The 13698-nt window shown below is 35.8% G+C and overlaps 1 protein-coding gene across 2 annotated transcripts; it reads left to right on the top strand.

The window, feature by feature from the left end:
* Positions 1 to 6294: 6294 nt before the first annotated feature.
* LOC147284764 (zinc finger CCCH domain-containing protein 44) lies at positions 6295 to 13624 on the top strand. Of its 2 annotated transcripts, XM_086245500.1 has the most exons (10): positions 6295 to 6948; positions 7336 to 7415; positions 7912 to 8096; positions 8459 to 9371; positions 9463 to 9590; positions 10042 to 10101; positions 10189 to 10239; positions 10444 to 10514; positions 10751 to 10902; positions 11010 to 13624. In XM_086245500.1, the coding sequence occupies exons 1-10, from the start codon at positions 6551 to 6553 to the stop codon at positions 13373 to 13375; spliced, it is 4404 nt and encodes a 1467-aa protein (XP_086101626.1). In that variant the 5' UTR covers positions 6295 to 6550; the 3' UTR covers positions 13376 to 13624. The 2 variants fall into 2 exon arrangements, with proteins under 2 accessions (XP_086101626.1, XP_086101627.1); XM_086245501.1 differs by lacking the exons at positions 6295 to 6948; positions 7336 to 7415 and having other exon boundaries at positions 7944 to 8046.
* Positions 13625 to 13698: the final 74 nt, after the last annotated feature.

Here is a 13698-nt window from a genome sequence, read left to right as displayed (position 1 = left end):
CTTAAAAAATAAAATAACTCTTTCAATTTTTGGCTTTTAATCATAAATGACCTCTAATTATGATATGATTATCATTGTGGCCCTCAAACTTTCAATACATACAATATGGCCCTTAAACTTTCAAATCACACAATGTGTCCCTCAACTTTTGATATTGCGCATTAACAACCATTACCCGACATCATATATGTTAGCTTTTTTTATTTAATTTGGTCACATCAAGTGCACGTGACTCCTTTTGAAGGGCAATTATGTCAAACAAACACTATTTTTCTCTCGAACTCTCAAACTCTTTATTTTGTCTCTCCTCTCAATCTCCACGTCATTGTCTCATCTTCTTTTTTTTGCTACCTGTCTCTCTTTCCCTTCTCTCTGTCTTCCCCCTCTCTCACATTTTTCTCGCTTGCACCAAACTAAGCATAACTTCATTAATAAACCCAATTAAGAAGGCAATTTTTTTTTTCGGCCAACAAAGATGTAGTAGTGGTGTATACAACAAAAATAAATGTTATTTGTAAGACCATGTATCTATGAGCTAAATGTGAAACTCATTTGAAAGACAATGAGTCTTACCTTAAAAAATCACACACAAACCAAAAATTTTCCAAAATGAAATATAGGGTTAAGATTCTTACCTTAATGAATTTCTTTGATTGATTCGATGCTGGAGTTAGCAATCATAACAACCCAATAGACTATAAAGATTAGGAGGAACAAAAGGTCTCTGCATTTCCTGTTGTGCCTAGTGATTATACCGACTCATGCACTTTTGTCACTTGATGGTACCTCCATATGGTTGCCCCCAAATGACCGCTCATTTTCCTATCAAACACATACTCTATTTGTTAATCTCCTTCAACAATAAGAGAGAGAGATATATATATATATATAGAAATGGAAAAAAATAACAAAGTGCTTAGCTAAAAGTGTGTGAAGGACCCAACGGGTCTTAAGATTTAGACAAAAAAACAACACAAAAATAAAATGAAGAAGAGGTGAGTGAGAGGAAAGAGATAACAGAGAGTTCGAGAAATGAATGTGTTCATTTGACAAATATACCTTCAAAAAGAGGTGACGTGCGTTGCAGTTGATCAAACTTAATAGAATACTAACAGATATGACGTCATGTACTTTATTGATGCACATTATCAGAGCTTGAGGACCACATTGAGTTATTTGAAAGTTTGATAGTCATGTTGATGATCAGGTCATAATTCAAGGGTCTTTACAGATAAAAATGCTAGTTAGTTTTTTTAGTTTTGATTATTACATTTTCATTTTATATAAATGTTCTCTTCTCTTCATTACATTTGTTCCCATCTTTAATTAAAAACAAAAGTATTACCAAATAAACTCTTAATTAACCACATACTTGTAGAAAATAGGTTAATAATATAGTCTTTATAGACTTTACTATTATAGCACATATTTCTCAATCGGCCGTAAGCAGGGCACTAAAGTGAACTCCTAGATTATGCTAATGGATTAGGAGGTTTATAAAAAGCTAATAATTCTTTTTCTTTTAGTGCACAATATAATTTTATAATGGCTTTATTACATTTTACCTATCTAAACTTTAAACTTAATTTCACTTTACCACCTAAAAAAAAATTGTGTCAATTTACCATATGAATTAAAAATTTGTTACAATGTATCACCTCTGGCTCATTTTGTCTGAATTTTTTTAAAAAATAAGGGTATTTTAGTTTTTTCAAATTAGTTTTTTATTGTTTCAAAGCAAGTAAAGTGTAAAAATACAATTTTTTCTAACAATAGGAACTTGAAAAGGACTACAACATTCTTATTTTTAACAAAAGTTTAGACAAAATTAACCAGAGGTGATACATTGCAATAAATTTTTAATTCATATGGTAAATTGACACAAATTTTTATTTAGGTAGTAAAGTGAGATTGAGCCTAAAATTCAGGTGGATTATATATAAAAAAACCTTTTATAATTCAAACTATTCATTTTTTTGTATCAAATTATATAAAGTTGTTCAACTATTTAATTATAAATACAATCATTTCAATATTTTATCAAATTTAATTCTCAACAACTATCTAAATCAATCTTTTACGTATAGAATTTTATATGTATTTTCCATTGAAATTTACGGGGAGCGTAGTGTAATTACGTGGACCAAACTACCGACTAACAAGCAATCTAAGTAAGAAATGCACATAACATACAATAATGATGGTCAAAAGTTTCTGCCGGAGGATTAGGCATCAAATTTAGAGTCACAGCATTTTATCACAAGCAGCCAATTTACATGATTTACGTGTCGGGGATTAGTGCTTGGCAGTTCTTCAACGTTTGACTTCTTAACAAATGAATAATTATTTTTTTCTTTTTCTCGAAGAATAACAAATGACTAAATATTCCTGTTGCCATCAAATGAATAAGATTGTTTTATTCTGACAAGTGCTATCAAATGTCATGTTTTTGTTTTTTTGATTAAGGCTATCGAATGTCATATTTGACATAATATCTTTAATATTATTAGCTATCAAATATGTCTTTATTATAAATTACGGCCGTAACTTACGGGTTATAGAAAATTATATTTAAATCAATCAGATATTTTAATATTACAAAATGATTAATGTGAATTTGTGAATTTTCTTTTCTCATAAAAGTCAATAGATTTTGAAATTTTATTTCACTTTAGTCACTAAACTCAATTCACTTATTGATATCATGAATTTTGATATATTTGAAAATACCAATTTGTCCATTTTATTTTTTATTATTTATAGATATAAAATTACGACGTTGCTCTTGATTTGGTTTATTGTATATAAATGAAATTTAGGGTTTAAAATTAAAGTTATGAAACTTATAGCTTAGAATTTAGGTCTCTGTCCAAAACTTGGAAGTTAAACTCTAAGTTTTTTTGTTACGTAGCAGTCAAATACAAATCTAAATCTGTATAATCTTGTATATTTATTAATCTATTGTAATTTATATTTTCTCATTTTGGTCAATGATGATTAAAATGAAATTATAAAAAAGTACATTGACTAATATGTAATTTTTAAAAATTTATTGATTTATTTGTAATTCGCCTTAAGGGATATTAGTAATATATTTAAGGCATAAATTCAATTTAGACATATAACAATATAAGCTATTTCAACAGGGTCCATGAATTTTAAAATATTTCAAATATACACCCGATCTATTATCTAAATTGAAAAATGAATTTCTGTTCATTGATTCGTTGAGAGATCAGTTAAATGACAGCTTGTTTTTTGCTGATCGGGATTACTTGACTACGTGGCGCTATCTCAGCAAACATTTCCCGCCAAATGAGCGACACAGACCCACAATCTAATAATAATAGAGAGAGTGAGAGTTTGTGGGTCCGTGTCAGGGGTTAGGTGGACCCGTGTAGCCCATTTCCCGCCAAATGAGCGACACAGGTCCACCTAACCCCTGACACGGGTCCACAAAGTCATCATCTCTTTCTCGCTCATTGAACACAAATGAGAGATTTATATTCGAATTTGGAGGAAACGTGATGTTTTTTGGAGACTAAATGGTCAGGAGAGCATTCGACAAGCGAGAAAGAGGTGATGGGTGTGTGGGCCCGTGTCAAGTGGACATGTGTTGCTTATTTGGCGGGAAATGTATGCTGAGTTGGTACCACGTCGCCAATTAATCTCCGTTAACAAAAGCCAAGCTGACATTTAACTGATCTCTCAATAAATTGATAGACGAAATTTCATTTTTCAATTTACATAATAAATCAGGTGTATATTTGAAATATTTGAAAGTTCGTAGACCCCATTGAAATAACATATATAGTTATGTGTCTAAATTAAATTTATGCCTATATTTAAAGAAGAATTAGTACAATAATTATATATATTGCCTCAACTTTTTCTTATTCCAACTCTCATACATGATACATACGAATCATTTTGTAATTAATATTAGAGAAAATGTAAGATATGACATTTTCGAATTTATTTCAATTGTACTGGTGCTCATTTAATTGCAACCATCCACCATCCACTAGAAAAATGGCATCATTAATTTTAATAAATATTTCAAGTAGTATATATGATGGATATTAAAGCTCGAATGGTCCTAATCATTTATAGTATCATAATCACATACATAGAATATCTAGATGCCTATTAAACATCTTAATAAATTTAATTCAGTAACGTGCTCCACTGAAGACATATCATAAAGTGATCTTTGCGATAAATCGAGGTAGCTCCATTAAAGACCAAATCTTAAACTTCCTTGCAAGCTTACTTGTCAGTAGTTTCATACTTTGATATAATTTGCATTATATACCAATACTATCAATCAAGAAAAAAAAAAATTAATTATTGGCAGAATAGTATTTTTTTCCACTTTATTAGAAAATATTTCAAGTTTGAATCTCTCATTTTCCAGATACAAATTAAATAAAATTTCGAATTGTCTATGTTTTTTGTCCATCTCTTTGTCTATATTTTTCCTCAAAATAATCCATTCAAAGTCACTTAAAAAGAGACTAATAAGTAATATTTATTTTCACCATGTTATGTTTTGAAATTAAATAGATTTAGTGCTAACTGCTAAGTTGCTATATTTGGTAGCAACAGGAGGATAGGTGTACCCCATAAAGTGAACCTTGTCACACATATATAAGTCTGTATTGTTAGAAATATCTATATTCTTCTTGGCCAAAAAAAAAAAAAAAGAAATATCTATATTCTTATTAAGGATATTGTTTTAGCAAACTTTTCTTGCAAATTTATCTGACATTCTTACATTAAGTTCTACAAAGTTATTGTCTTTTTCCACAAGAAAAATTAATAATAAAAATATCAGGTAGTCGTGAAATTTTCTTTTTAAGGAAAGTGGTCGTGGATTTAGAAGCAGGTAATTACGTGCATATGATTCTACCATCTACGAAAGGAGAAATGTTGTTAAATATGAAAGGTGAACGAGAAAGATGGGGGTAGAATTTTGTTACCATTTGTGTTAAGTTCCATTAGTCAATGAATTTATTGCTGGCAAAATATAGAATGGAAATTGGGACCACGCCCAATCGCCTGTAGATAGCGTACAACATTTAAAGAGCCCTAATAAATTCAGTTAATAATTATGAAAGAAAATTCAAAGTTGATACAAGTACTTATTAACCAATCATATATTATTAACTTATTACACATGGAGTAAGTCCCACTAATAGTGGGTTGTTTACCTAGAATGTGTCATATTATATACAAGTACGTATCAAATTATAAGTGGAAATGAAGTTTACCTCATATTAGAAAGGAGATACAATAATTTACCATATATAATTGGGTGATCCAATATTAATAACACCAATGTATTTTAAGATAAAATTTCACATATAAACATGAGGGGAGCCAAATATTAATATTTAAAAGGGCCATAAACTAAAACACAACATATTATTAAGGAGGAGTGGGAGGGGGGTTATTTCCAAAGCTTAACTACTGAAATTTTCTCAAATTGATGATTATACAGTATATATGTTAAAAGGGTTGAAAAATTGTTAGAGAGGAGGGGACATGGCCACTTATGGCTTATGAGTATATATGTAGCTCTTTCTATTTCTGAATGAATTTATTAGACTTTTTTATATTTTGTGTTAGATTTTGAGATGGTTAAGTTAAGATTAATATCGGTGTTTGATTATGAATTAATAATGAATTTAATTCAAACAAAAAAGAAATAATGAAAAGTTGAGAGATTTATCCTTCTCATTTTTATACTATATTGATATTCTATATTTAATATATCTAATAGAGGTAAGATTAGTCAAAAAGTTTTTAAAAATTGTAAAAATAAATAAGTTGGATAAGATGAAGATGAATATGATGAGTGTTAATTTAGGACACTACTATCTATCATGTTTAAAGCGTTGAACAAGTTGCCCTAAAAAAAAACAGCGTTTGACAAGTATTCAAGGTGGGGCCCACGTGCGATCACCTTTTCTGGGTGCCCACTAACCACGTGGTGCTCGAGATTGGAGAATCCGGGACTCACAAGAGAGCCGCGTTTGACGCTTAGGAGAAAATAAAAAATAAAAAATAAAAAGGTGAAAAGTCCAAAAATCCCAAAATCCCAGCCACCCACCTCCCTTGTAGACTTGTAGTCTTTGTTTTGTTCTCTCCTTGAGTTGAGCCTACACCGCCTATCGACGCGAAATTCCCAAATTGCCCCTCCTCCCTCCTTTTCTCCCACCCAATCACAAGTGTCCGCTTTTCGGACAACTGGGTCTCTCGTCCTTTCTCTCTCCTCTACTTCCTCTTCCTCTCCCTCCCTTCTCAAACAACCCAAAGCCCCATACCACATAATAAGTTTCCTTTTTCGGACCTTACCCGCCCGACCCACCCACCCAAATGCTCTGTCACATCTCAACCCAGTTCGTCTCCATGTGCGCTGTAGCCACTTCTGATCCTCTTCCACCATAATTGCTCAAACACCTAGGGTTTCCAGTTCTCCACGCATCTCTCCCAATCCGTAAAACCGTTCAATTTTTCCAATTTCTTCCTTCCATTTTTTCTGTTTATGGAACTTCCACAAGCTCAAAACTCCAGCTTCTACAAACCCTGTCTACAAGATGAAGGAGGAGAACAGGAACAGCAGCAGCAGCAGCAGCAGAAACAGCAGCAGGAGGGCTTTGACCGCTCCATGACTGCCGATCAATGCGAAACCATCGGGGACCTCGACGATTCGCAGCTCGTCGGAGCTCCGGAGTCGGTTGCCGGCGGCGGCGGTGCTGACGTGGTCGTAGGTAAGGAAGGGCGAAGCATGGTGAACGTGGAGGTCAAGAGCTTGGGGAAGCGGAGGCGGGGACGGCCGCCAAGTGGGCAGCCCAAAGCGACGCCGTTCAGGAAGAAGAAGGATGAGGAGGATGTTTGCTTCATTTGCTTCGATGGTGGAAGCCTCGTGCTTTGTGATCGCAGGTGAGAAATCCGGTTTTTCCGGTTTGCTGGAACCGAGAAAATAAAGCAAAGTTATAGTTTAAGTCTTTAAGATATTGTTTACTTGGTTAAAAGTTAAAACGAGAAATGGGAAAGTATTTTTCTTAAAAGCTTAGTCAATTGAGTCCAATTTTACTTAATTTAGCTAATGATAGCAAGTTAAGGACTTTTACTTAATTTAGCTGAAACAAAAGCAATTTAGCTGAATTTCTTTCAGATATTAGTTGATGAGAGTTATTCATTTCCTTTCCTTATTGGCAATCAAATGGGTAGCTCAAGTTTATTTTGTATTTCCTTTTTTGCGAAAGTGTTGTTGGTGCTCATTTGCATTACTTAATTCAATGCTTCTTCGTGATTCTTACTTGTTAGGGGGTGTCCTAAGGCATACCATCCATCGTGCATCAAGAGGGACGAGTCCTTTTTTAAATCAAAGGCCAAATGGAATTGTGGTATGTTGCACTATGTTAATAGCTTGTTCATTTTGAACCTATTTCTGTTAATTCTGTAGACTGTAGGCAATTTAGATATGATTCATGGGTTTTTAATAGTACTTCGTGGCAGTGGCTACTTTGTCAACCGCAAAGTAAGCATTAGGCTGAGAAGAGATCTTTTTTTTTTTTACTTATTCACGTAATCACCTTCGTTCATTCTTACCTTGCAGACTTTCCATGTTCAAATTGTTGGAAATTTTGCTAAATGCACAAGGTCCTTAATTTATTGCACTGTAATATCACACACTTTCCAAATTGTCAAATTGATATCTTCTGTTTTCCTGCTGTCTGTTTACTACTCGGTCTTCTATTTATTTATATTTTTTAAGTTACTGTTGGGTGCCAAATTTTATTAACCTGTTATTTATTTCTCCATTAGTAAGTTGAATTGTCATCTCTTGGTTGTATGATTTGTTCACATTTTTCTGTTCTGGTTCTTAATTATGTATTTCAGGTTGGCATATATGTAGCAGTTGTCAGAAGGCTTCCCATTACATGTGCTATACTTGTACATTTTCTTTGTGCAAGGGATGTACTAAAGATGCTGATTATCAATGTGTGCGAGGAAACAAAGGATTTTGTGGAACATGTATGAGAACTATAATGCTAATTGAAAATGTGCAAGGAAATAAGGAAGTGGTATGCTGGAACATGTTTTGGCCTATTTAATTATTAATATATTTATTTACTTTCAGTCATGTAGTTTTTCCTATGAGCTGAGGATTCTCAGCTTTGTTGCATTTGGAGAGGGTTTGGATTGATTTAAGAGCAAAAAATCTTTTATATGAAGAATGCTTTAGGTTTTTGTTATATTTCCTTCTTTATGTTTTACTTTGTGCCCCCGTTTGTGCATGCTTACTTGCTGCTGCAATTAAAGCGGTCTCTACGATTTTGGAGTATGTTAGGAGACAAATTACCTTGTCTAGTTGTTTATTATTATTGTTTTTCCATCTGGTGGTGCAATTTTTGTCTTTTTCCTTTCTCATATAACTTCTGTGCAGGCTCAAGTGGATTTTGATGACAGAAGCAGCTGGGAGTATCTCTTCAAGGTGTACTGGATTTTTTTGAAAGCGAAACTATCATTAACTTTGGATGATCTCATTAAAGCTAAAAATCCATGGAAAGGAGTTGCTGTATTGGCTAGCAAGGGGGATTCTTTGGGTGGACTTTATGGTGGTAGTAAGACAACAGAATCAGTTTCTGTCAACTCTTGTGCAGATCTGGAAGCAACAGATTCAAATAGAAGTAATAAGAAGCCTAAAATTTTTAACACTGACTTAAGTGTTGAAAAATCAGTTGGTGACAGAGGGATGCCCCTCCCTGAAGGCAAAATTTGGGCATCAAAGGAGCTCTTGGAGTTTGTTGCTCATATGAAAAATGGTGATATATCTGTGCTACCTCAGTATGATGTCCAGGCACTTTTGCTTGAGTACATAAAGACAAACAATCTTCGTGACCCTCGCCGGAAATGCCAAATTGTTTGTGATTCGAGGCTCTTAAATCTGTTTGGGAAAGAATGTGTGGGTCACTTTGAAATGTTAAAGCTTCTTGAGTCACACTTCCTTATTAAGGAAAGTTCTACGGTAGATAATATTATTGGTGCTGGAGTTGTTAATACTGTTGCCAGCCAGATGGAGTTTGATGGGAACTATGATAATCAAATGATGATGGGTAATGATAAGAGGCGTAAAACACGTAAAAGGGTTGATGAGAGAGAACCACAGGCTAATCCAGATGAACATGCAGCAATTGATGTTCACAACATTACTTTGATTTACTTGCGGCGTAATTTGATGGAGAATCTAATTGACGATGTTGATAAATTTCATGAAAAGGTGGTTGGTTCAATTGTGCGAATAAGAATTTCTAGCAGTGATCAAAAGCAAGATATTTATAGGCTTGTCCAAGTTATAGGTATTAGTTTATACAACCAATGCTCCAAGTTATTTCGTATATATACACTGTAAATCATGCAAACTTGTATTGTTGACATCTTTGTGTACAGGTACTAGCAAGGTTGCTGAACCTTATAAAATTGGCACAAGAACAACTGATGTCAAGCTTGAAATCTTGAACTTAGACAAGAAAGAAGTTATACCAATAGATGAGATCTCTAATCAGGAATTCTCCCAAGTGAGTAAACTTATTGCCTACTCTCCCTCCTCCCTGGGGTGCTTTGATTGAGATTATTTGCACATACTGGATTTTTTATTTATTGAAAAGACTGCTTTTGGAACTCAAGTGTAAGAAAGACTTATAGGGATTGTAAGTAGTGTGATAATGTAGATATGAATAATGAAAGTGCTTGGAGCCTAATTATTTATTTGTACCCGCCTTTCTTCAGTTATGTGAACCAGTATAAGAGGATGCTTTGAGGGGAATGTTTACCCTTACCATTGATTACTGACTTGAAAACTGCATACTATTTTCAAAAAACTCACATTGATTAAAGCAAACTAGTGTTGTCATATTCCATTTTTATTGGGTCACAAGAAGCTAGTTGATGAGGTGTTGCCAGTGCTGCAATGCTTATCCTTTTTCTTCCCCCTCTTTTTCAGTTGTGATATTTGAATTATTTTTACAGGATGAATGCAAACGATTACGTCAGAGTATAAGGTTTGGGCTCACCAAACGGTTGACTGTGGTAGGTTTGCATATGATGTTCACTTTTATTTTACCTTCAAGATATGTGCAACTCTTTTGACAAAGGAGTTTTTGTACTTGGTTGCAGGGTGAAATTCAAGAGAAAGCAATGGCACTTCAAGAAATTAGAGTAAATGATGTAAGTTCCATCACTTTTAAATCTGAGGCAAAAAGAGAATACATGTCTTTTATGGAAGGATTTTAGATAATTATGTTTTCTGTTAAGATATTACTGTCCAATTTAAGTATATGCATTGGTTATTATTTTTTCTCCTAAATAAGTCATCAAGCACTATTTCTGATATTGCTTTTCGGTTGTCCATGGTCTTGCTCTCTGTTCTAGTGGCTGGAAGCAGAGGTATTAAGGCTTGGTCACCTTCGTGACCGAGCAAGTGAAAAAGGACACAGGAAGGAATATCCTTTTTTGTTGATCATTCCAATGTCTTTCTTTTAGTTTCTCTCATGATATTGCATGCATTTTGTTGTTGATTATTCCAATTACACTGTCTGTTTACCTGTAAATTACTTGTGACACATTTCAATAAATAAGAGGTGGTTTCATGAGTATCCGTGTAGTCTATTCTTGAAATTGCCTTGTGGCTGAGATTTTTGGGTGCAAGTTTATTGAGTATTCCTTGACCATATTGTACGCTGAGGGAATGTGTGGAGAAATTACAGCTTCTGAACTTGCCAGAGGAACGCCAACGCAGACTGCGTGAAATTCCTGAAGTACACTCTGATCCTAACATGGATCCAAGTTATGAGTCTGAAGACAATGCTGGAGAGTTAGATAAGAAACAAGGTCCCTTCATTTAGTAGACATGGAATAATATCTTATCATTTCTCTTTTTAAGTCGAAGTCTTCTTTTGGAAATGTTAACTGGGGTTATTTTGCTAACGTGCATGCAGATGACAAAGTCAAACCAAGGAAATCTGTCTTTGGTAGAAAGGGAAGGGAACTTTTCTCTCCACAGAGGGAAGGTGGTGATATTTCAAATAATATTGGAAGCAAGGCACAGAAAAATCGGGGTAGGGAAGCATTTGGAATAAATGGATGGAATACAACAGAGAACCAGGTCAATCCTACTGGTTTGGTGGCTTTTGGTTGGAATAATCAGTCAACAGTCGAGTCTAATACAGTTTCCAAGGTTGTATCAGAAATTTCATCTGCGCCCTTATCTGGAGTGATGAACACAAACATTTCTATTGACGATTTTGAGACAGACAAGATATGGCACTACCAGGACCCAACTGGAAAAATTCAAGGACCATTTGCTCTGGTACAGTTGCGTAAATGGAGTACGACTGGACACTTCCCTCCTGATCATAGAATATGGAAGATAAATGCGGATCAAGATAACTCCATCCTTTTGACTGATGCATTGAGGGGGCAGTATTATAAAGAACCACTATTATCTCGTGACAGCCACTTACTTTCTCAGGGATTTACAGTTGCCTTGGATGATAGAAACACTGGCTGGGATGGTGGATGGAACAAGAGTATGCATGCAAGTCCGATAGATGGTAAAAAAGTTGAAGAGAGCTGGAACACAAAGCAGGATGGCCAAAGCTTACATAATAGCAGTAACCATGAACTTGTAAGGAGCACTACACCTGCAGATGTTGTCAATTCCAATGAGGAACAAACTGGAAACCCTTTACAAGGCTGGGATTCATTGAAGGGGAATAATTCTTTGTCCAATCAGCCCCAAGAGAGTAGTTCACTACCTTCTTCTGTATTGCCTGTGAAACCGTGTGAAACACTGCTAAATCAAGAAGGGGAAGGTAGAGGAGCTGAAAACAACTCTAATCAGAACAATGGAAATTTGGATCCGCAGCAGACTGCTCACTGTCAAATTATGAATGGACAGGTTAATGAGAACCGATCTGATAGTGAAGGCCATTCAGGTCAATCTTCTGGACAAAATTGGAGACCGCCACCTGTAAGTAGTCCTTCGAATGGCTGTGGTTCCAACTCTGATTTTGTTCCTGCGGCTAAATCACTTGAGACATCAGAACAAGTTCAGAGGGAACTTGATTTTCCAGATTTGCCCAGTCCCACTCCAAAACCAAGCATCGGAGAATTACGAGGTCAGGCTGCTGAAAATAAACAGTCTGTGGCTTCAAATGTTCCTGTTCAGGATGCAGGCCCTAGCTGGAGCACTGCTTCTAGTTTAGTGGGTGGTGGGGCACACCTTCACGAAGTAGCTGGTGAATGGGGTGGATATTCCCCTACTCCAGCCAAACCTTCTATTGAGGAATGGGACTCCAGTCTTGTCTCTGCATCTTCTCTTAAACCAAGCGGGATGGCCAGTGATCGTGTTGCTACTCCGGTTTCAGTGAGTGGCCAGCTGACTCATTCTTCCCCATCCCATCCTACCTCTAATGTATCCGGTTGGCAGGCAATTCTTACTGAACCCAATGAATTTTGCACTTTAGCTGATGAATCAGTTTCAGATCTTCTGGCTGAAGTTGAAGCAATGGAGTCTCTCAGTGGCTTGGCTACCCCGACATCAATCATGAATTGTGGAGGAGAATTTACAGAGGGTTCAAAAAATGATAGCATCAGTTCTGTAGAGGGATTTAGCCCAGCACCCGACCCTGGAAAAGGTGATGCTTTAAGCTCCACTGGTGATTTACGGTTACCTTCTCAACCCATGGTGACAGATGAACTGCTTGGGGTATCTCAGGCAAATGTTCTTGATCTACAAAAAAGGTCTGCTGTACATTCTTCCACAAGCACTGAAGTGGAGGGAGACAGAAAACATAGTGATGTTTCAGTTAACCAATGGGAGGCAGGCACAGAGATCCAAACCACTGCACCATCCAAGGAAAGTTGGGACATGACTAGCACAGACAATCCTTGGAAAGCTAGGTCAGAAAGCACAGAAACCAGTTGGGAAGCCGTTGAGGGAAATGCAAATGTGGGCTGGGGAGGACCAGACCAAGGAGGTGCAAATGTGGGTTGGGGAGGTGGTCAGGGAACAACACAGGGAAACACAAGCATGAATTCAGGTCCTCCTGCTGGGGGCATGTGGGAATGCCAGTCAAGATACGGCGGCGGAGACAGAATCTTTGGTCCAAGAGATCGGGGTTTTCAGAATAGGGACTTAAGTTTTGGTAGGGGTAGGTCTGTATGGAACAGGCAGGCATTATATGGCAGTGGAAATGGAGGAGGCTCATTCAGGCCTCCTCCCAGAGGCCAGAAGGTATGTAAATATTATGAAAGCGGTTATTGCAAGAAGGGAGCATCATGTGGTTATTTGCACCCCTGATTTTGGGTACCACAACAATTAGACACATTTGATTCTGTAATCATTACTCATATTTAGGAGGATTTGTTGTTGCCAAATGTTGTAATTTAACATGTAAAAGTAGCCATCAAGTGGCTTCTTAGTGCATAATTATTTTTTTGGATAGCTTAGCATAATTGGAGTACCATTGGGGGTATCCATTCCATGTTTATGTACTACTATCTAAGCAAGTAATGATGTCCACAATGGGACTTTTACCACCCATCATTTTTTGTGTTCTCTCCTTGGACAAATCTTCATATGCATTTTACATTTTTACCAAGTTGCTTGATCCATGTGAATGA

Source organism: Dryas octopetala, chromosome 5 (genome assembly GCF_963921425.1).
Source record: "Dryas octopetala chromosome 5, drDryOcto1.1, whole genome shotgun sequence".
In the NCBI taxonomy this organism is placed as follows: domain Eukaryota; kingdom Viridiplantae; phylum Streptophyta; class Magnoliopsida; order Rosales; family Rosaceae; genus Dryas; species Dryas octopetala.
The sequence above is the reverse complement of the archived record's forward strand: the minus strand, read 5'-3'. Positions and strand labels throughout refer to the sequence as shown.